At 46.5% G+C, this 23043-nt stretch overlaps 1 protein-coding gene across 5 annotated transcripts in view; it reads left to right on the top strand.

Annotated features, from left to right (window-relative positions):
• EPB41L4B (erythrocyte membrane protein band 4.1 like 4B) overlaps positions 1 to 23043 on the top strand; it is a gene marked incomplete at its 5' end in the record, with an annotated part of 116984 nt that overhangs the window by 27050 nt on the left and 66891 nt on the right. For all 5 annotated transcript variants that reach the window (XM_081067676.1, XM_081067674.1, XM_081067673.1 and 2 more), the window contains 5 exons: positions 4536 to 4640; positions 14021 to 14063; positions 14915 to 14993; positions 16891 to 16935; positions 18782 to 18834. In XM_081067676.1, coding sequence (XP_080923802.1) covers positions 4536 to 4640; positions 14021 to 14063; positions 14915 to 14993; positions 16891 to 16935; positions 18782 to 18834 — 325 coding nt within the window. The remainder of the gene's footprint in view (positions 1 to 4535; positions 4641 to 14020; positions 14064 to 14914; positions 14994 to 16890; positions 16936 to 18781; positions 18835 to 23043) is intronic.

The raw sequence follows: 23043 nt of genomic DNA, 5'->3' as shown, positions 1-23043 counted from the left end.
AGACAGCGCTCCACATACTAGCCACAAAGTAGTGTTTAGGTAAATGGCCTTGGAAGTGCAGCACGGTTTCCTAGGCACTTGTTCCTGCAATACTTAATTGGAAAAGATTTTAATGAGTATCTTCTCAGTTTTAGGCCGATCGCTGGTGAAAGATCGGTCTGTTTGTCTATTCAATGGCCCATCCAGAAAATCTGTTTCTCAGCCTCAGACCCACACGCCATCCATCATCCATCGTCTATCCAACCCACCCACCCACCCACCCACCCTACCACGCAGCAAACACACTTATGGAGTGCCTGCTGTGTGTGTCAGCCAGACACTGTGCTTTGGGAATGGAGGAAAGGAAAGGTGGTGCTCAGCAGAACACGGCTAGACCTGCCCGCAGGGAGTGCCCAGTCTGACGTCAGAGTAAGACAGGAGCTTGGGCAGCTGTGATGCAGTGTGAGACAGGTGTGCCTGATAAAGGCATGCACCCGCTTGTGGGAACATAGAGGAGGGGGCACTTACTGCCCTGGGGGAGGGGCAGAGTTGGGGAGGCTGCCACAGGAGGAGTTGTTTGGGCTAAACCTGAACTGACAGTTTGTGGGCTGCTAGGGGCTGCCCCAGGTGGAATGTCCTGGGTGGCAGAGCAGGTGAGTGATCTAGAGCCTTCTCAATGTTAAGAGTGGCCACTCTGCAGGTTGGGAGGAATGGGAGATAGTGGGTTCAAGTGCTGTGGCCTTGACCCTCCTCTCTTCATCCTACCCTTAACCCACTGGGACCTCTGTTTTGAGTACCCTTCTATTCCAGCCCTCATAATTTTACCAGATGCTTTTTAGAGCTGGGCAGGGCCACTGGGAATTCTCCCTTCCAGCAGAAGAGAGCAGAGAGCATACTTGGTGGGTGGAGGTAATTGGGGAAAGTGCTAATAGGTGAGGAAAAATGGTATTTCCTGTCTCCCAGACCCTATGTCTGCTACCTCAAAGTCCAGCTGAGGGTCTGCCACTAGAGGAGCTAATCCAGCTTGGCAGAAGAGTCTTACCACCCCTAGAAAGTTTATTTTCCCAACCTCCATCATGAGCTCCTTCTAAAGTAAGAGCCATTTTAGAAAGACATCAGAAAAGTCAGAGTTGGAATGACCTAGACAGAAACTTGGGCTAACCTTCCTCGTTTGCCATGTGCAGAACTGTGTTTTTACAGTTCACACTGTGTTAAAATTGCATACCTGGATGGTGAGCCCTGAACCAAAACAGGGAGACCCAGGTGGAGAGCAGGTTGGATATAGGGCCAGTAGCGTTTTGGTCGCCCTGTGTATTCAGGGCCCGATGTCTTATGTGCAGCTGCAGGAGAGGCCCAGGATGGCCATACGGATTTGGGGAAATTATGAATTGTTTCAGGTCACAATAGTGACACATCTGGGACTAGGACACCGCTCTCTAGCTCCCTCCCCGCCCAATTCTTTCTGCCACATCCTGCTGCTCAAGCTTTACACTAACTAGTTCTGTCCCAGTAGGAAACCTGCTAATGAATCATTGGCACCATGATAATAAGTGTTACATAGGGCCAACAGCGCTGGATTGTAATAGGAAAAAATAAATCCAGAAGATGGATTGTTATGGGCAAGGAGGAAGGGTGCCAGGATGGGGATTTTTAAAAAATTGCTGTCTAACAACTGCCAAAAGATCAGTGTTAAAGAAAACCATCCATAGTTTCTCCGTCCTAACACAGCCGTTTTAGTTTGTGCAAATTTCCTGTTTTTATCAAGCAATCTACATAACAGCACGTATATTTTTATGTAGTTGGAATCACTGCTTCTTCTTCCTTTGTCGTCTCTTTAGTGTTGTCATAAGAATTTGCCTTATGTCTAGCTCAGCTTCGTAACGATCTCTTATAATGGCTGGAAAGTCTTCTGGAGTTTGGGTGGCCCCAGTTCTGTGTCCTTGTGGTTGGCATTCAGTGGTTTCTTCTTTTTGCCCACCCGCCCGTCTTGTTTCTCTGATAATGCTATAGAGAATGTCATTGCATATCCAGCCATCGGCTTATGTCAAACGGAGCCTTCAGAGGAGTATTTCCAGAAGGAAAAAGCGTCTGAAGGAAAGAGGCTGAAATCCAGTGACTTAGTTTTGATATTTGTTTTTACCTTTTGTTGTTGTTTTGTGTAACACAAATACAGATGTACAGATAAAACAAAGGTACAGTGTAATTACAGTGAATTACTGGAAGGCAGCCGCCCTTACCACCCAGGTCGAGAACTGGAACGCTGCCCGCCAGTTGGACGTACACCCCGTGCCCCCTCCCATCACACACCCTCCCCGTGCCCCCTCCAGATCATATACCCTCCCAACCCCAAGAGCAACAGCTCTGCTGACTATTGTGATCACTACTCTCTTTCCAAGTTTTATCACCCAAGTGTGCATCTCTGAACATTGCAGTTTAGTTTTGCCTTTGAAAAAGAAAAAATGTCTTTTAAATCTCCTTTTAATCTGTAGGTATCCCCTCCATCTCTTCCCTTGTCTATATTCTGTTTGTTGAAGACACTGGGTCGTTTGTCCTAAGACGTTCTAGAATTTCCCACAGGTTTGATCTTGCTGATTGCAGTCCCAGGTAGTTTAGGACATTCTTCTGAATTTCCTGCAGTTGGATGTTGGATCTAGTGCTTGAATCAGTCCCAGGCTTGATTTTTTTTTTCCCCTGCGGAGAGAGAGGCATGGGGAGCCAGAGCCTGTCTTGGGGGGTGCTGTTTTTCCTCAGGAAGCATGTGATGGCTAATTGTCTCCTACTAGAATGCTGGTAGCCACTGCTGCCCAGTTCCTAGAGCTTGCCATTCAGGAAAGTTGCGAAACTGTGATATTGCAATTCTGTTATTCCTCTTCTTTACTTGTTGGAATGCTACTATAGAGAAAAACTGCCCCTCTGCTATTTTTAATAGCTTTGTTGAAATTCGCATACTGTCCAGTTCATCTCTCTGAAGTGTGTGGTCCAGTAGCTTTTAGTATATTCGTAGAGTTGTACATCTATCCCTAGGATCAATTTTAGACCATTTCATTAAGCCCCCCCCCCCAAAAAAAACACCCCTGCTCACCTTAGCGGTCACCACACAAACCCCCCAGCCCTAACCAACCACTACTTTTAATTTCTGTCTCTAGATTGACCTGTTCTGGGCATTTCATATAATATGTGCTCTTTTGTAACGGGTTTCTTTCACTTAGTGTAACGCTTTCAAGGTCGAGCCATGTTGTCCCATGTGTCAGAACTTCATTTCTTTTTATGGCCAAATAATATTCTAGTTTCTGGATAAGACTACAGTTTGTTTATCCGTTCCTCAATTGACAGACATTTGGGTTGCTTCCATTTGGGGGCTGTTATGAATAATGCTGCTAAGAATATTTTTGTGTAAGGTTCTGTGTGAACATAATGCCTTTGCGTTTCTTGAATATACGGGTATATCTAGGAGTGGAATTGCTGGGTCAAATGGTAACTATGTTTAACCATTGGAGAAATTGTTAAGACTGTTTCCCAAAGTGGCTGCACGATTTTCCATTCCCATGAGTAGTTTATGAGGGTAACAATTTCTCCAATGTTTGTTATTATCTGTCTTTTTTATTATAGCCATAGTAGTGGGTATGACATGGTATCTATCCATTTGTGGCTTTGATTTGCGTTTCCCTAATGAGTCATGATGTTGAACGTCTTTTTGTGTGCTCCTTGGGCTTATGGAGATCCATCGGTCGATTTATCTGTCTCTCTGGCTCATTTTTAATTGAATGTTTGCCTTTTTATTACTGAGTTTCAATAGTTCTTTATGTATTCTAGATAGGAGTCCCTTATCAGATATTTGACTTGCAAAAATTTCCTCCCATCCTGGGTTATCTTGTGCTTTCTTGACGTTTTGGTGTCCTTTGAAGTACAAAAGTTACATTTTGATGATGTCCAGTTTATTTTTTCTTTTGTTGCTTGTGCTTTTGGTGTGATATCTAAGCAACCATTGCCTGATCCAAGATTGTGAATATTTGTGCCTATGTTTTATCCTGAGAGTTTCATACTTTTCAGCTCTTACATAGGCCTTTGATCCATGTTGAGTTAATGTTCGTATATGCTGCCATCTGCTCTTTGATACCTAGAGCCACAGCTAAAGACAGGACCAATGCCCGATTTTCTCCCGTGTTTACCAGTTTTCATCATAAAGCACCCGTTCCTGCATCATCCTGTGATGTTGTTCAATGTTTCTTTTGTCATTGAGAACACTTAGATTTAACCATGAGTTTGTATTATACAGAGGGTGCCCAAAAAAATGTACACACATTTTAAGAAAGGAAAAACTGTATTACAATTGTAATAATATATACCGATAACAAAAGATGAATACAAGTCATGTGTATACATTGTTTTTGGCACCCCTGGGATTAAAGCTAATTAAATTTTAAAAATTTTGTGTACTGTGACACATACATATGTGCAATATGCAGAGAAAAGTGATTTTGTTTTGTTTTTTTTAATGTTTTGCTTCTTATCCAGTTGTCACATCCTAAATTTTCATCTACCCACTTGCCTTCCAGAAACATGCCAAAGGCCAGGATTTGTTTGATCAGATCGTGTACCACCTGGACCTTGTGGAAACTGATTACTTTGGCCTCCAGTTCCTTGACTCGGCCCAGGTTGCGGTAGGTATTCTTTTGATTCATTTCAGGACAGATCGGTGTTTCATGCTACTGGCAGATCCACAGTTGCTAGAAATGGGTAGAGAAGCATAGGAGTAAAACTGTGACATTGTTGCTGTCACGGGCATTGGGATGGTGGGGATGGCGCCCGCCCGTGTGAAGTGCATCCATGATGTCCTGCCCCCCCCACCCGGGGGACCCACAACCGGGAGAGGAAGAGAGAAAGAACATTTATGACACATAGGGGGATGCATTAAGGAAGCATTTCCAAGCATAGGGGTGCAAGATGGGCATGTTTCTAGAGTAGGTAGACATCGTTATAGAAATGTGTTCAGTGGAGATGCCTTTATTTTTCACCAGCAAAAGAGACTGCACCACCGTCTTCTCGTGAAGTCTTTCTGTGTGTGGAGAGCGGGGGCTGTGAACACCGCTGAATCCCCGCTAGGCTTGGGGTGGGGGTGGGGTGCGGGGGTCGGTGGGAGCAGGTCTTTGGCAGTGGTCGAGAACCATCTCGCAGGTTCCAGAAGGCTGTCTGAGGTCAGCCAAGACTTCCTTTGCTTTGCCTGAGACAGAACCGCTCACAGTGGAGGTGCGAGCGTGAGTGATCTCAACGCAGCTCAGGATCACTCATTTAGAAAGCAGGAAGGACTTCCGAGTTTCCCTCCCCAACCAGATCCAGCTTTGGGTTTCACAGGTAATTTATTGAACAATCTAAAAATACCAATTGAGTGCCTCTTATGCCCCAGGTCCCGTGCTAAGCACCGTGGATGAAGCAGTGAGCACATGTGTGGCAGGGAGTCCTACGTGTGAAGAAGTATAAAGCAGAGTACAGGAAAAGACAGAGCAAGAAGTGGTGCCGTTTTAGACGGTGTGGGGAAGGGTGGGTTCCTGGACGGGACGTGGTTGAGCTGGAGACCTGGCGCTCCTCATGCGGGTTTCAAAGCTTTTCTACCTGGAAGGCACTTTTGAGCTACTTCCCGGGGTCCCCTGTGACAGTTGTGAAGTGGAGATGCTCCGCATCGATTCCTGGGGGTTGGATCTGCCTTAGGATGTTAGTTTGATGCTGAGTCTGCAGATACACAGGGGACTCGGGACCAGAAGCATCCTGATGACAATGCCTCCTGGGCGGCCCCCTCCCTCCAGATGCCCCCTCTGCACCTTCAGGCCTTCCTGTCTGCTGACAGCCCATCCCCCCACCCCCCCCACCCCCACTGTTGTGTGAACACACCGGCCACTTCCTTGAGTTACTGGTCCTGATCCCTTCTCCATTTCCAGGCTGTGGACTCTTACTCCCCCGGGGCCCTGGGGAGGGGCAGACCAGCTCTTCTCTTTTCACCTTCCTGTCCAGTGCTGCTTCCTCTGAGGTGGGGGCACTCAGTACGCTGCCCTCTGACCTTAGCACTCAAGGCCTCTGGCGACCTCAGAGTTCAAGTTGCTGATCCTTAAAAATATTCCGGACACTGTTTCCTCTCATGGAAGCTTCACCTGACCAAACCTCAGCCAGATTCACTTTGGGTCTTGTCACCCCCCAGACACTCCAAGATCCAGACTTCTGTTATTCCCCATTCCAGGATAACTTCCTGTGATTCCCTCTTTCCAGTCCCTCTACCTCTGGCCTTGGCCCTTAACCATCCCCTCCTGCCTTATTCTCCCCTCCTCCAGCCCCGTCCTGCCCTTGCCTTCCTGCAGACCTGGCAAAGCCTCTCATCTCATTGTGCTCTCACTTGTCCTTTGATTCTCCTGCCCCAGTGACTGTCCCCTGGCCTCCGCTTGACACTCAGGCCCATCTGTTTCCTCTGCTGCTTCTCCCAGGCTGCCAAGCATTGCTGGAGAGTCACGGCTGTATCTGTGGCACATGCACAGATCACAGGTTCAGCCGAGTCCAAGTCTGCACACTGCTCGTGGAGCCTTGTTAGCCCCTGATGGACTTGTAAGCGTCCCACGGTTCCCCTTCTGAATCTTGACCACAGACACGTGGTCCAGTCCCCACCAAAACTCTCTTCTCGCAGTTGGCCTTGTCTCCTGCTGAGAAGACCCTGGTCACTGCTTGTTTTCATTCCCTTAAGACAAAACAGTCCTTCTCACTGGTTTTGTCTTACGGGCACATGCCTTTCTCCAGGTTTACTCCCTGCACCTGCATCCGTGGTCCCATTTCCAGTCGCTTCCTGAGGGCCAAATTTAGAGTTCTCCAGTCTGTCCCCAGCATCTGACACTTGTCGGCCCTCCTCTTCCGAGAAACTCTTCTCCATCTGCCTCCTCCTGTGTGTCTTAAGCTGTGTAATACTTGTGTGGCATTTTGTCGTGAGAATATCCATGCCCTGGCCTAGGAGTCTGCCCTGGATCTTGCCGGAGGCTCTGCCTCTGACTCTGTTGGTGGGCTTTAGAGAAGCCCCCTTTGCTTCCCTGGTCTCAGTCTCCTCCTCTGTAAAATGGGGTTCTTGGACCTGTTCTCCCAAGAGCTTTTCCAGTTCTAACATTCAATGATTCTGAGTCTAAAGGAGGAGCTAGGCATGTCTTCTTCCCCACACGTCTTTTCTAGTTACAAAAGAGAAGATCTCTGTCCTTTCTGCCATGACAGCCAAGCGCCTGTTGCCTTGGTGGTGGGCGTGTCCTCATGCCCTCTCCAGCCATTCAGGTTCCCAGAAAGCCAGGGATGTGACTCCATCACGGAGGACTTTGCTGTGAGCCTCTGCTCCTGTGGCTGCCAGGCTGTCCCGCCTGCCCGTGCCCTATCACTGTGTGGCAGGAGGGATGCTCATGGCAGGATCCAGGCATCCTTCCCAGGTCAGACACCTGCAGACGCTCACGCTCTGCAGGCCCTGAAGCCCTTCCAGCATCCAGCTCTGTGAACGGGATGTGCTTTCCTCCCCCACAAAAGCAGGTGCAGTGTCCTCATCTGCCTGCCTCTGAGCACCCAGGAGGGGTGCAGCAGCCGCGGCTCCCGGGACCCTTCTGTCATCCCTGTGGTTTCTAAGCTGGGCTCCTTCCAGACCGGGTTCTGGTCAGACGTACACTTAAACCTCTGTGCCTTTGCTTATGCTGGTTCCCTTCCTGGAACACGCTTTCTCACCCCGTTTCAACTTCTGGCCATCCTTCAAGACCGTCTCAGGTGACACTCTGTCACGCAGCACTCCTGAGCGCTCAAAGCGTTTTTCCTCCTCTGTGTAAACCTCTGAGCTTATTTTGCCTTCTGTGGCAGCTTGCTCGTTTGGCTGCGGGTTCATTATTTGTACGCGTAAACAAAATCTTTCTGATTAGACCCAAAGACAGGACTTCTAATTCTTAGTGACGCTCGGTGACAGGGCGCACACCCGAGAACCTTAGTCTCTAGCCCCAGAAGGGACCTTAGGAGCCGTCTGTCCCATTGTCCATCTTCTCCATGACGAACCCAGTGCCACAGACCTTGGCGAGTCAGTCAGTGAGCAGCACAGTTTCACTCAAACTCAGTTTTTATGGTCTCAGGTTTAAGTGTTCTTCTCAGTGCACTGTGCTCTGAAGCCTTGGTTTTCCTCACCAGCCAGTGGAGGTGATGACATCTACTTCACAGGGAAATTGAGGGGCTCCATGGGTTACGGGAGGAGAAGGGGATTTGTAATCTGATGTGGGTATGGAGCTCGGCTTCCTAGCTGGGGCAGGCTGAAGGGGGGGAGGGGTGTGCAGAAGTAATCACAGTCCCCAGAGATGGCATGCTGAGGAGGTCAGCTGGAACCTGCAAGGCCACCTTATCTGTGGGAGAAACCTTAGCTGTTTAGATGAGAGCCCTTTGGGCGGGTTCTCTGCAAGGGATTCTGGAGTATCATTGATTTCCTGAGGGCCTGGTACAGTGTGGTTGGTGGCAGGTGACTGGATATTGTGGTAGGTGTGTTTGTGTGTGTGTGTGGGGGGAATGGATGGGGGCCCGCAGGGGATGGTCCACTTGGCCGTTGGCTTATTACTTCATACTTGAGGCTCCTGCAAGGCCTGACACCCCTACCCAGCTCCTGACAGGCAAATCAGAGGGCTGGCAGCGGCAGGGCTCTTGGCACAGCTCTCTTCGAAACCAGCTTCGATCCCAGCTTCCTTGCAAAGAGCCAGGCCTGGTTTCCATAGTGCCTTGCCCAGCCCTGAAGCAAGGTCAAAGTCTCTTGGCATCGCCTATTTTTAGCAGTTGGGGCCTCCTGTTTCCATTTCCATATCAAAGCGGGAAGGCCACCTGGGAACCCTCTCTGTAGATCTCACTTTTGCTCAGCTTCTAGCTGGGGTCTGGGTTGTAATTTTACATAGCAAAGCTTTCTTCTGAGAGCCCAGGCACCAACCTGCACCCACCCAGCTGTTCTCACAGCCTGGTCTGATCGCAGCTGTAAAGCTGGCCAGAGAACAGACCCATTTTACAAATGACGACGCTGAGGCTCAGAGACTTCTGGAGCCTTGTGACCGGTAAAGTAAGGGACAGAGCCGGTGTTCAGAACCTGGTCTTGTTCCAAAGCCCAGCACTTTCTACTGGGCCCTAGTGGTTCCATGACATGTGGTAATGGGACACATACACACATGGAAAGAGAACAGTCAGTCAGTAGCTGTTCAGCAAACTTTGACGTGGAGCTTACTCGGTGTCATGCTCTGTGGTGCAGAAGTGAGCTGGACACTGTCCCTTGCCTGCCACATTCTGGTGGGGGAGCCGGAATAGAGCGGGCACAGTCCTCCACTTTGGGAGCCGGGAGGAGGACTACCTAGGAACTACTGAGGGGATAAACTAGGTATCCCAGGGGAAGGGCAAACATAGGATGGGCCCCAGAGGATGAGGAGCGGCAGGATTTGGGACAGGAGCCTCCCTCCCCATCTCTGAGGCAGGTGTTCTAGAGGGTAGGTGGGGCCGTTGTGAATCCATTCCTGGCCCCCTCCCAACATGCACAGGGAGCATTTTATGGCGATACAGTTTACAACAAGCAATCCAGAAAAGGTGATTTTGGGCCTTACTCTCAAGACTTGTGAGATGTTTTTCCTCTGGTCCTTGCAGCATGGAATTGGGAAGATGGGTGATAAGAGTCCCAGGGCTGTGGTGAGGGTGACACAGACATGGTGACTGCTGGAAGGGCTGAGGGGATGCCGAAGGGACTGTTGTATCTTCACTCTGATGGCTGCCTGGAATGTCATCACATCGGCCACTTGTGCGGGACACTGCTGAGCATCCGACCATCTCAGATTTACCTGGAGGGGAAGTACCATGTTTCCCCGAAAATAAGACCGGGTCTTATGGTCAGGTTTACTCCAAAAGAGCATTAGGGCTTATGTTCAGGGGATGTCCTGAACATATTTCATATCCTGAAATATGCTAGGGCTCATTTTCCGGTGAGGTCTTATTTTCGGGGAAACACCGTAGGATGTGGGATATGTCACTGCTGATGGTGGGATATGTCACTATAAGAGAAAAAAGTAAAAACCCTTCCTTCCATTGAGATGGTTCATTACAGTTTCCAAAGACACTCAGTTGATTCTCCAGACAGTGTATTAGGAGATAGCTCGGTGCACAGATGAGGAAAGTGAGGCTCGGGGGATCCTTGCTCATGGCCACACACCAGGTGAGTGGCAGAACAGGGACTTGAACTCTGATCTTCTGCCTCCTTCCATTTTAGTAGAAAGAAATATGAAATTGCTCAAGAAATGCCACAGGCCTCCCAGCAGCCTGTTTCTGCATGCTGGCTGGGCGAGTGTTTCCCTGCCTGTGTGCAAACATTGGTGCTATATGGGAAGCAGTTGATAAAGGGGTCTCTGCAGTTGATTTAGACAACTCCCCAGGAAACCTGGAGTAGCTGATATAAATGGGTCTGCAGGGCTTTGTTCTGGGTGAAGAGGAGGAGAGTTCCTCCAGGGGCACAGAAGGCATTTCACCCAGTGTGTGGTGTGCAGCCCCAGAGTGCTGGATGCTGACACCACTGCAGTTAGAATCCTGCCTCTTCCCGGGCACTTCTCCACGGGGGCCCCCTTCATCTGTGCTGAGGCCTGAGAAAGTGATGGATGCAACACAGTCCAATGTGTGTTTTTTCCAACACCACTAAACAATGAATTCTGACACTGTCTACCTGGAGATAGCTTGAGATCCCACAGGTGAAGGGCTCAGTCTCACAAGACATCCGCCCCAACCCCCTCCACACTTCAGGCGCCAATTGCAAGGTTTGAGAGAATGACATTCTCCGTCCAGCCTTATGCATGACAGTTCCAGAAGTGAGGTACTGTTAGAACAGATGGGCTTTGCCAGATCATCTCACATCTTGATTTATGGAAGGGGTTTTGCCAGATGGACTTGGATGAGAAATTCAGATCAGAAACCACCTTTCTAGCACCCGTTGAGAGTGTTTGAGTTAAATGTCTGCCCTTTGAACTCAGAAATGCACCTGTCTGTTTCCAGTGACAGCTTTGCTGGTCCGTTAAGAGGGCTGGAGCCGTTTGCCTCGGGCTTTGCTGACAGGCAGCCTGGCTCTATTTAGCCACGATGCAGGGTACGATTTACTAAACGCCACGTGGGGCCTTAGTGCCCGGCTGTTCCTCGTAAGGTGGTCTCGTGGGATAAAATACGAGTGGTCAGTGTCTGTTCAGCTCCTGCAGCTAAGAAGAAAGTTAGGTCATTTTGAACTGGTTGGATACAAGATAGGTTTTAATCACCTTCGTTTTAGGATGGTGACTGGGTTTCTTTCTTACCGCCTCTGATGCTGGCGAGCAAACCTGGTCTGAACACCATGGGGCCAAGGAGCTTTTCAGATGGAGCTATTTTGGATTCCTTTCCCAGCTTAGCGAGCTCCAGACTTGTCACAGGACTCCATCCTAGCAGGTCCCGCTCTGGTCAGGGCTCCGTGGCTGGTTGCTGGGCACAAAGGATGGAAGCCAGTCCACAGGATAGGGGAGCTCCTTTAGCAGAGTGGCCAGAGGGAAAACCAGTCTGCTGTCCAGTAGGGGCAGCCAGCTGTGATCTGTCTGAGTTAACACCGGCTGTAGACATTGGGCCAGTAAACTCTGAACTCGTTTAAGATTTTTACAGCGCTCAAGCGGCAATTTTCAGGAGGGGTCACGGATGTTTCAAGATCCCCAAGATTATGAGGATACATTCTGGAAAGGAGAGGACGCTGGGAGACTTCACTAAATATTTAATGGGCACACTGGGCGCCTTTAAAAATAAAAACCACATTAATGCTCTGAGATTCTGTTTCATGGGTCTTGGGTTGGACCTGGGTATTTGTGAGTGCAGTGCTCAGCCAAGGTTGAAAAACCACAGCAAAGGAAACAGTACAGGTTGGACTTGGGTAGAGAGAAGACTTTGACAGTAGAGGGAGCGGAATGCTGGGCTTAAACTTGTTCTATTCAAAATGAATATGATAAAGAGACTTGAAACAAGAAAACAGTGGGACAAGATGCTTTAAGCTATGAGCCTCTGGGGCTAATAAGCTTAGAAGGCTGGTTGCTGGGAGAACTTTTTTTGCTTGGTAATAGTGAATTCACCTGAAAGTGAGAACAGGTTTAGTCGTAGACGTTAGCATGATACTTACTTTGGCAGGGAAGTAAATATTATAGAACTTTCATCAAGTCTGTATCTCCCCTCCCAGGGACTGAGGTTCAGAGTTTTCAGCCTGGTTGAGGGCAGCAGTGAGACCTAATTCTAATGGGACAAATTGATTATCAAAAACTGCCTGATAGACAAACAATGAATGAATGAATAATGGAAGTGCCAACCCAGCCCACCCCCATGAAAGTAATATTCTCATTAAAAGTAAAAAAATTATGGAGCAAAGTAATAAAGAAAAAAGTAAACAGCATTCACAGCCCCACATCCAAAAATAACCCCTCTCAATCTTTTTGGATGTATCTTGATAGAAAATAGTCATTTTATATAAATGGGATCCTACCTGATTTTTTTTTCCCCATTTGGCATTGTGCTGTGGATCTTTGGCCAAATCAATAAATATAGGCCCACATCAGCTTTAAAGGCTGAAGAGCATTTCATTATATGGATGAGCCATTTTTTCATCCATCTTTGTTGATGGGCATTTAGGTCATTTCCAATTCAAAGCTGTGGACAGTGAGAGAAAGCATCACGTATGTGTGCCTTTGAGAGACGCATCTGCTGCTCTTATGACACGGTGGCTTTGGCTTAGCCGGGGAGTGGAGATGACAGAAGCCCACGTTCTCCCATTGCACTGCTCACAGCTTACTGTGTTATAATTCATCTGTGACTTGCTTTGTGTTTCCTTATCCCCCTCCTCCCACATTGTCATAATGTACTCAGGGGTGGAGTACACTGTACTAATTGAGTCCTATCCTGTCTCACTGTTAGAAGATGCCCAGTGTAGGTTGCCTCTGAAAGGATATTGACAGTCAGCAGAATGGCCTCTGATTCTGAATAGCTGGTGAGAAACCCACTCTTAGCTGTGTAATTCCAGCTGTGACTCTTCACAGTGAAGTCCCAACCTGGTGGTGTTTACGTCAAGTGATGGGAAAAGCTCCTATTTGCTTCATTAAAAAAAAAAAAAATTATATTGAGCATGTGTTTTTATTTCTCACGAATCTAATAAGGGCCTGCTTGGTGCCGGTGCACGCTCTGTGCTCGGCACAGGAAACACAGATGCTGAAGTGCACGGACGTCTCTGCCCTCTGGGGCTTAGGGGTCACACAGAGGGACCCACAGTGAAATGGTCCTAAATGCCCTTTTCCGTGGATGTTTTAAGCTGTGGAGGCTCATTGGCAGTGTAGCATTAACAACAATGACATTATAGAGAAACTTCTATATGAGGGAAATAGTTTTATAATTTCCTGGGATGGATAAGACTGAAGAGTTTTTTTTCTGGTAAAAACTGGAGGATGTTGCATTGCCCTCATTGATCAGAGCAAAAGTTTCTCAGGCAAATCCCTGCCTGTCTTTCCATCTTCGACGTGGGTCATTTTCCCTGCCAAAGAATAGAGGGGTCATGAATTGTGGTTTAATAAGTTTAGTGTTTGGGGCGACAGAACTACAAGACCAGTGATCAGAGATTCTCAGCAGTGTGGCTGGTAGTCTTCCTGGATTAATAGAGACTTGGAATAATTGGAGAAGATTGACTGTAACTTGAGAAACTTAGAAGAGGCAGTTGGTGGCTCCACTGACGAGAAGGGATTCTACAGATCAGTCAGTTAAAGGGTTTTAAGTTCTTGGAAGCCCCTCTTTGCAACGCTTATGGAAGCTATGGGCTCTCGCCCCGGAAGAAAATGCACGTACGTACATAAACATAGATTCTTTTGTACCATCCCAAGCAGTTTGCAGATCCCCAGCCTAAGAACGGTTTTATGGGTAGGATTACCACAGTGTGTGGAGGAGGGTAGCTCTGAGGTCTGGATACTCTTGCTGATGAAATAGTCCTAAAGAAGCCTTTTCTTCCTTTCAGCACTGGCTGGATCATTCCAAACCCATAAAAAAGCAGATGAAAAGTAAGTAAAGCAGAATTTAGCCTACTCATTTATTTCTTTTATCGGGCAGTAAATTCCTTTGCCAACGTTTGGAGGTGTTCTGTTTTCACTAGAACTTGGGAGCATTTTTTTAAATAAATTCAATTTTAAGGGGATGATTTTTAATTTCTTAAGGCTGGCCAAGTGTTAGAGTTTAAAATTTGAACGAGAGTTTTTCGTTGATGTTAAGAAACAGACTATGTTCTCATTTGGAATCAGATCCCCCCTGCCAATGAGAACTGATCAACCTGCTTTTCAGAAACATGACTTTATGCTTATTACATTCACTTCCTAATAAGTAATAAAGTAGACTCAGACAGGAGGAGAGCAGGAGGGATCTTTGACGTCGGGTCTCGCTCCAATTTTACAGGTGTCGCGACCACATTTCTTCAGTGTTATTTACATGTGGGTAATTTTTAAAAATTTAACACTTTCAGGTACTTTTACTGTATATTTAGGTCACAGAACACGTGACGGTTTGTGTGTCCGTTTCCTTTAGCCCACTTCGTATTTTCTACAAAGTTGGTGATCCGATTGGAGCATCATGGCCATCAGGGGTGAAAGTGAAATGTCAGCTCTTAGTAATTTATTGAGATGGTTACGGTTTTCTTCCAGAATGAGGTTACTAGCTAAAGCATCTGTGCCAGCAGCAATCCATTTGAGTTTTCCAAACCAAGTTTGAAAAGAACTTACTAGCTTTGTATGTGCTGTTGTGCCTTCCCGGTGTCGTGGTGAATGTGTTAATAGATTTTACGTGTTCTTCCTTTTTGTCCATCCTGTGATCTTCACAATTGGGGAAAAACATCTTCAACCTTCCATCTCCAAATGTTTAGTTGGACCTGCTTATGCTTTGCATTTTCGAGTTAAATATTATTCTTCAGAACCAAACAACCTTCGTGAAGAGTTTACAAGGTAGGACAAAATGCAGAACAAGACTCCCCTTCCCCCAATAGCACTTACCTTGCTTATAATTTATGGGTCTTCTACTTTGTGGGTTTGCCTCGCATTCCATTTGCTGTCTTTATATTCTGAGTTATTAGCATTTTGTCTGTGCTTTGCTGTATTTTGTGTTGAAAATCCACACTTTGCTTAATTTGACCTTTTTCTTAGTGAATCAAAATGAAAAGATTTATTTTTCGTGTCACATTTGTTTGGCTGGACTTTAGGTAATTTGGTTAGTTGTTCGATGGCACTTTATTTTTGTCTCAGATACAAAAAAGGGAAGGCAGGTATTGGAAGAGCATTTCTCAGTCCAAAATTGCCATCTTATTATTTTAAGGGACTTCACAATATTCCCTTGACTGTTATCGTATCAAAGTAACAATTTCTTCTATGGTGTGCCTGCCCCTGTCTATCAGACTTTAGAAATAGTGTTGAAGCAAAAGAGACTTAAAAAGCATTTTAAGTGTGGAGTTTCCCTCCAGCCACCCTTGTATCAGTGAGATTCTCTACTCAGCGTGGCCTGATGTCCCCAGAATCCCCATGACATTGTCTGTGTGATGGACAGTAGTGGTGACGTAAGCTGCTGGGTGGTCCATGGTAGTGACCGCTAGCTTGGAGATGACCACCCAAGTAACACCTTAAAGACCACTTATCACCCTCTCCAGTGCTGGAGAGGCTTATGGGGCTCTGTAGTTAGACTTTCCTATAGGAACTGGAAGCTCTGGCCGCGTCAGCACTGTGTCTTCCTTGATGGGAGTACTCAGTTCAGTGCTGGTTAAGTACCTGTCACAGGCAGGAACATTCTGGAATATACCAGAACCTTCTGCCCCCTCCCTCCTGATTTCTGGATCACCCACATTCTCCTATATCCATTCCATGGAGAGTGACTGTCTCCATTGTTTTCAAAGTTCAAACAAATTAAATGATTCTAGTGTCCCTCTTCAGAGTCCTCTATGAAACATACTGCTCCACATTCTCATCAAAGCCAGTGATCCTTAACCAGGGTTGTGTGAATCAGAAACACCTGGGAAGCTTTTGAACAAGTCAGATTTCTGGGGATCACTCTTGTGTGTGCGATTCTGATTCCACAGGCAAGGAGTACAGGGTGGGTAGCTTTGGTTTTTACAAGCACTGTGAGTGATTCTGATGCCCACACTCACCTGGTTAAAAAAAAAAACAAAACACTTATTTAAGCCAAAACACTTAATTTTTTTTATTTAAGGAAACCCCCCTTGTGTTATTTGCGTCCTTCTCCCCCATTTTCCGTTACCCCTGTAACCAGCAGCGGCAGTCCACTTCCAGAATTTGTATGTGTGTGTGTGTGTTCACACATGCACAATTTTTTAAAAGATAGGGTCTGCAGTTAAACTGTGTCAGAAAAAAAAAAAAAGCCTTAAGCCAGTGGCTAACTACCATCAGCTGTAATCTTTTTGATACAGTCAGCTGCAACCCTTATGGACTCCTGGTGGGGCTGGCTCAGGCCCCAATCCAGGGGCTCCCCTTGCGTGTTGAAATGGACACATTGCATGCCTGTGTATGAGCTCTGTGTGCTGTGTTTGGCTCCCTTCTGGGGCACCGAGGGTCTTGTGGAGGCCGTCATTGGACTGTGCGGTGTTCCATGTTCCATCCTCCAAGTATCTTGCAAGTTCCGTACTTGCACTCACTTTCCTAGCTAGGTTCCAGGATACCTTCCTGGAGACCCAGGAGGAGATGCTTCCACCAAAGTTCTCATTTGATTTGGACTCCCTTCTTACAATGCAGAATTCCGGGCTGCGTGTGGGGCGGGGTTTATGATGGGAAGTTGGGGATTGATTGGAAGTGGCTGGGGAAGAGTTACCCTCTGTTGACTTTTGTATATGTTTGTCAGGTACCTGTTTGTTTTACAACTCAGGCATGACATTCTTTCAGGAAAGTAAGTACGTTTTTGTTCTGACTCTTAACCCAGGATAGATCATAGTATATTTCTAAATAATTCGCTGTTTTGTTTTGTGTTTTTTTTAACTCTCTTACCCTTGTTCCCTTTTCAAAATTCAAAAAAAAAGTACACCAGGCATTGTAAAGTGAGTCTAATACTTGTATCACTGTCATCATCATCTTATTTTAAATGATTACTATATGGCTTGAAGCATTTCCAAGAGCATTTAATATCTTAAGTGATGTGTATTTGGGAATAATTCTCTCCCTGATCACATCACTGCCCCATTCATAATGGCTTTTGTCGTATTTGCAAGCAAGATACGTTATTAGTATGTATACACTTACAAGTATTTGGGCAGACAAAAAGTCTCATTCATCACCATCTGCATTTAAGTAATGTAAAGAGGTTATATTCTGATTCTGATAGAAAGGTTCAGACATCTCATCTCATTTCCTTTGCCCCTCTTAAAAGTGGTTTTTAAATACTAGGCCTTTGGCTACACAATGATTGTCAGCAAGAGAAGCATTGGCACTGAAGTGGTTGATTTCACATGTAATATTAATTTATTGTAAAGATAACGAGATTTAACAGTCGTACCTTTTACAGTTGTGTCATTTTTCAGCATACGCAGTGAATATTTCTCTTACACAAAAAACTAAAACGAAAAAGTATACTGAATCTAAAAAGCACTACCTGATATTGACAAGAATACATTATGATTTTGAATGTAATCTGAAGGAAATTTAAAATGTCATTTCCGAAGTTGTAAACTCTCAATGGAATATGTGCTATAAAACTTTTGGTGGAATGTACACTATAGAACAAGTAGATTGTACAGTGTATACATTTGCCTTATTCAACCATGCAATACAGATCTTTGACTGATGTGCATAGTATGAGTGTGTGTGTATTTTTATCTCCTCTCCTCTTTCTCCATACTGTGCTCCTCATACTAAAGGCCTCTTAATTTTAATAATTGTCTTCCGTTTGGAAAAATATTAATGGCGACATCTCGCATTTGTATAGTACTTTGCCGTGTACAAGCACTTCAGCCTGATACACTTCAAAGCAGAATGGTGTTTTGGTCCCAGCACTGCCTCCTACCAGCTGGTTGACCTTGGGCAAGACCTTTGAACGCTCAGTTCCTCATCTCTACAGATGGGGGAGCACTGGCAACACCCATCCTAAGGTTTTACAAACTCCATGCATTGATAAATTGAATAATGTATATGCAAAGGCTTTGAAAACTATGAAGTGCTATACCAATGTATGTCATTATTATTTTTCTAACTAGATTTGTAATACTAAGTGTCAATGGGGTCCTGATTTGTAGTAGTAATACATTTCTGGGGCTATGCCTCAGGTACACTTACTAGAATGCTTGAGTGTATCCAGCTGGCAAAGTCAGTTATTTTGTCTGTCTGTTTATTTTTAATATTATGATCTCAATTCAAAAAAGATTTCAGGCAGCTTGAAAAGACAAATGTACTATATCAAGATAAAATAAGTTTTAAAATAATAAGACAAAGGGAAGGCTTTTCATTCTATTTCCCAAACTTCCCCGTTTTTGGAAAATCCAGTAAAATTGCCTACAGGGTTGATAGGAACTATACCTAGATTGGGTTATTTTACCATATGATGAGAACTGACTCTGGAAATATGTAGTGGAAGTCAGCTTGTTGTTTGCATTCTTTTGTGTGGCCAGCAAAAATAGAAACCACCAGGAACAAAAATCAATATCTAAATATCACTTCCTTTTGAAAAATGACTTTAATGACATTTTGTATGGTTATTGGTATTGAAGTTCATATATAGAATTAATTTCTTTTTTTTTTTCAAGATTGAAATGCCCATATGAAACGGCTGTGGAATTAGCTGCTCTCTGTCTACAAGGTACATTATTCTTTAGCGATAATGAGCATTTTAATGTTATTGCTTTCATTTCAACAAATGAGTGTCTGCTGTGTACCAGGCACCGTGCTCTACTTTGGGAGTTTAAATGAATTCTGGGGGTATAAATGAATATGACATTGTCTCCATCCTCAAGTAGCTTGCAGTCCCATGAGGACCCCTTGGCAGGACCACATACTCTCTATGTCTATACAGAGTGCAGCGTAGTTTCTTTAGGAATAGAGACCTGCAGGCCGCTTGGAAGAGGAAGGCCCATGGGGAGACGAGTAGATGAAGACAATCAAAGGAACCAAGGCACAAAGTAGAAAAGTATGTGCAGAGAGCAGCTAGCAGTTGAGTGGTATCAGAGGGTGAAATTCAAGAGGCTGGATAGGTGGGCCACATTGGACCCCATTTAAAGAGCATGAATGTCATGCTGTCCATAGGGGTATCTTTGAAGACTCTTCAACAGGAGGCAGGCCTGGTGAGAGGTGCCTTTCAGAAAGGCTATGATGGGGACAAGGGACTAGAGCAAGACCAAGGTGGGCTGGGGGCGTGCAGTGAGGAGGTGCTGCTGTAATACAAAGGAACTGACCAGGGCTGGGGGTCTCACACACACACCCACACCCACATACACACGTGCCAAAAAACCCCCCAAAACCTGCCAGCATTGGTGGTACAAGAAGGACCTGGTCATTAGACTTAGGTCTTGAGAAGGAGTCAGGGATGACTCATAGGCTGCCACCAAGGACAGGTGCAGAATGGTTAGGAGAAGAATGGGGCTCTGGTGGACGAGACATCTCTAGGGTGTCTTGATTGAGAAGTGCCAGTGGCCCCTCCAGTGGCTTCTAGAGTGCGCACATCTGGCTCACGGAGACAGGTCAGCCCGGAAGCCCCGACGGGAGTCATCAGCACGTAGGAGGCTTTTGGATGGTACGAGGTTTCCTGCAGGACTATGATGTACTGGTGGAGTTTAGTTTAAAATGCACAAGGGACACTTGCCAAAGTGTCCTGCACTAATTAAGAGAATACTAATGTGTAACTGCACATAAGGAATTTCATCAGCACGTCAGCTAGACATATGCTGCAGATTCGTGTACCAAAGTGTTCATTGGCTTCCACAGAATAATGAATTAGGATGTATTCATTCACAATTACTCAGTATTTTTGAACACCCTAGTAAGGTTTGGCTTCTCACTTTCATATTTACCAATTTTTAAAAGTTGAGCTAAGTTTTTTCAAATTATAAAATCAGTACACACTTATTATAGAATATCAGTGCCCCAACACAACAGACAAGCGGAAGGAAGGAAGGAACCCACCAGCCACAGACAGCCCGAGTTTCTGCCTACGTTCAGGGTCATATACAAATGTTTTGTATGATTTCCTACTTTGTATTTTCAGTACATGTATTTGGTCCTGTTTATACTCATAAACATGGTTTTTAGGGACTTCAGGTTACGCCCATTCTATGACACTTCCGTTCCTTAGTCAGTGTTAATTCTTCTTCTCTAGCGGGGGCTGGGCATATAGCAGGTGCTAGGTAAGTGAAGAATGAATTGATTGAAGTTGGACAGGTACCCAAGGACTTTGGTTGAAGGCGGAGCCTGCCCATGGGGTTTAAAGGTGACGATGTTGTCATCTGTAACTGTCCGTGCCAAGTACCAGGCTAAGAGCTTCACATCCATATGTGCCTAATACAACGGCCCTTAGGGTAAGCGCCGTACGGATGTGTCACGGCTTGAGGAACTTGGAAACAGACTGTCCACTTTGGCCAGGTACACATGTCTCCAGCTTGTCAAGTAGCATCCACCCTGGAGTTTCTGAGTCGCCGGGAGGTCATATCATCAGGCTTGGTGGCCCAGCAGTAGATGTCAGGGGGTAGTGAATGGGATGAAAGCACCGTATCAGATCTGGGGCCCCCAATCCAATGGAGAGGTTTCTTCCTGATGCCATTGGTGTTATACACCAAACCTTATGTTGTCTCAGATGATGAGAGGACAGGGCACCCAGGTTACCATCTCATACCCCGTGTGATGAAGGTATCACCACACTCGCCAAGCCCAGCTCTAGGAGAGCCAGATGTCTTGCCCCAGAGCCAGGGCAGACAAGGGTATCAGCTGTCGGTGAGCCCTTTCTGAAGGAATTACCCATGTGAGCTCGAACCACATCTGTGTAATGTAAGATGCAGTCATTCTGTCAGGTACAGATAAAAAGGCTGGAGACTTACACACACAGATGTCTACAGGAAGTTCTCGTAACATTGTCCCTCCATGCCTGCTTCTCCCCCATCCCATCAGTGCGTGCTGTAGCCTGCTTCTCACTTCAACCACCGCAGAGCCAGCTTTCCTCAGACTGGAAAGATCACAAGAGCATCTTCATGGGTTTGAATAAAATGAAAGGTCATGTTTCTTCCTATGCTTGAGCCTTGAGGACATGTCTTGCTGCGGTTGTCCTTGAATTCATAGTACCTCCTGAGTTATGATGCAGTGGCCCTTCGTGGAAGCTGTGCTCTTTGGGGAACTCCATTTATGGCAGATTTGAAATTTAATGCAGGCGGAAAGCAAAAGAAGGGAGGAGGGAGAGTGGGTCAATCATTTGTTGTGTGCCCATGATCTTCTTTCATCCTCTAACAGTTCCCATTTTACGGTTAAGGCATCAGAGATCCAGAGAGGTTAAGTGACGTGCCCAGGTCCACAGACAGTACACAGCAGAGTTGCAATGTAAGCCCTCCTGTGTCTGAGCTATTTCCACCACCCTCCACAGCTGGGGCCTGGCTGCACAGTTCTCAGACCGAGTGAAGCATTGAGTTTTGCTGACAGGCTCTTGGAAGGCAGGCATGCTACCTCCTAGTGGTTCTCACTCAGGCGTAGTCCAGTCATGGTGAGGAGGGCCGCCAGCCCCCATGCCCGGTCTCAGGGAAACCTTGTTACTATCTGGCTTCTTCCTCCGGTGCTCGATGGTGTCAGTGGACTTGTGCAGATACACCGCTAAACGCAGGGCTCCATTGTTTCGCTTTGGCCCATAGGTGCAAGGGACGAGGCGTTCATATCAAGGCGATCTCTTCCCTGACTGCCCTTCTGGTCTTGCCAGGTCCTTAGTTTCAGGGTGACCTCTTTGTCAGAAGTCAGTGGTGGCCTCCTGGGTACATAGTGAGTTGCTTCCACTGGAAAGACTCAAGCATATGTTGGTTGGTCAATGGGTGGGATTCGTTGTGTTAAGCAGTGGTTCTCAAAGTGTGTTGCCCAGGTCAGCCCCATCAGCATACGTGGGAACTTGTTAGAAATGCAGATTCTCAGGCCTTATTCCAGACCCATGGAATCAGATTCTCTGGGGGTGGGGTCCAGCGATGTGTGGTGTAATGAGCCCTCTAGGTGACCCTGATACACGCTCAGATTCGAAACCCACTGTTGTAGATCATTGTTTTTCAAAGTACTGTGTGCACCACCCACCCGGGCATCCTTGCTTCGGTAAGGCTGGGGAGGGGCCTGAGATTCTGCATTGTGAGAAGGCTCCCCGGTGCTGCTGCTGCTGCTGTCTGTGGACTCCCTTTGTTTAGCAAAGTATTAGAGGAACCTCTGGAGGATCCCTTTTCTTTCTGGGGGGGAGGGGGATGGTGGTGCATGGGGTCTGCTTCCTGAGCTGCAGAGGTCAGGTGGGGAGAGTGGATTTTCTCTTTGGTGTCCTGGGGGAATGGGGCCTCTTGTGTTTTCATGCCCTCCTTTCTACGGGGGCTTGGCGAGAGCAAGGACCATGTGGCATGTTTTGGGCTTTTTGCAGGAATTGCCCACATTGCTGCTCTCTCTCTCTGCATGACCTGTTCCCTCTCCGGTTCTGCCTGAGTTGCTGCAGTTGTTCCTGCAGCCTCTCCCCCCTCCTTCCTCATCCCCTCCTGCCTCACTCTCTCATTCTTTCCCTCTCCCTTCCAACATACTTTCCCCCTGGATTCTCCATGTACTGAATTCTTGATTGGTCCTCTCCAGCACTGCAGACCCTGGAGTGCTGTTTGGACCCACCCTTCACAAGAGCCTTGTTAAATGGATGTTTCTGGCCAGGTCCTTATTCCCTGCAATTGTCTTTTATTGCAAATTCCGGCTCTAGCGCTTCCTGAGGGAAATATAGCCAGGGCCTCCCTGGGTAGGAGAAATAGTCGGGAGAAAGAATAATAACTAAGGTGATGGTGTTACACCCGATTTGGGGGGGGGGTTGGAT

This window comes from Rhinolophus hipposideros (assembly GCF_964194185.1).
Source record: "Rhinolophus hipposideros genome assembly, chromosome: 11".
NCBI lineage: Eukaryota > Metazoa > Chordata > Mammalia > Chiroptera > Rhinolophidae > Rhinolophus > Rhinolophus hipposideros.
The sequence above is the reverse complement of the archived record's forward strand: the minus strand, read 5'-3'. Positions and strand labels throughout refer to the sequence as shown.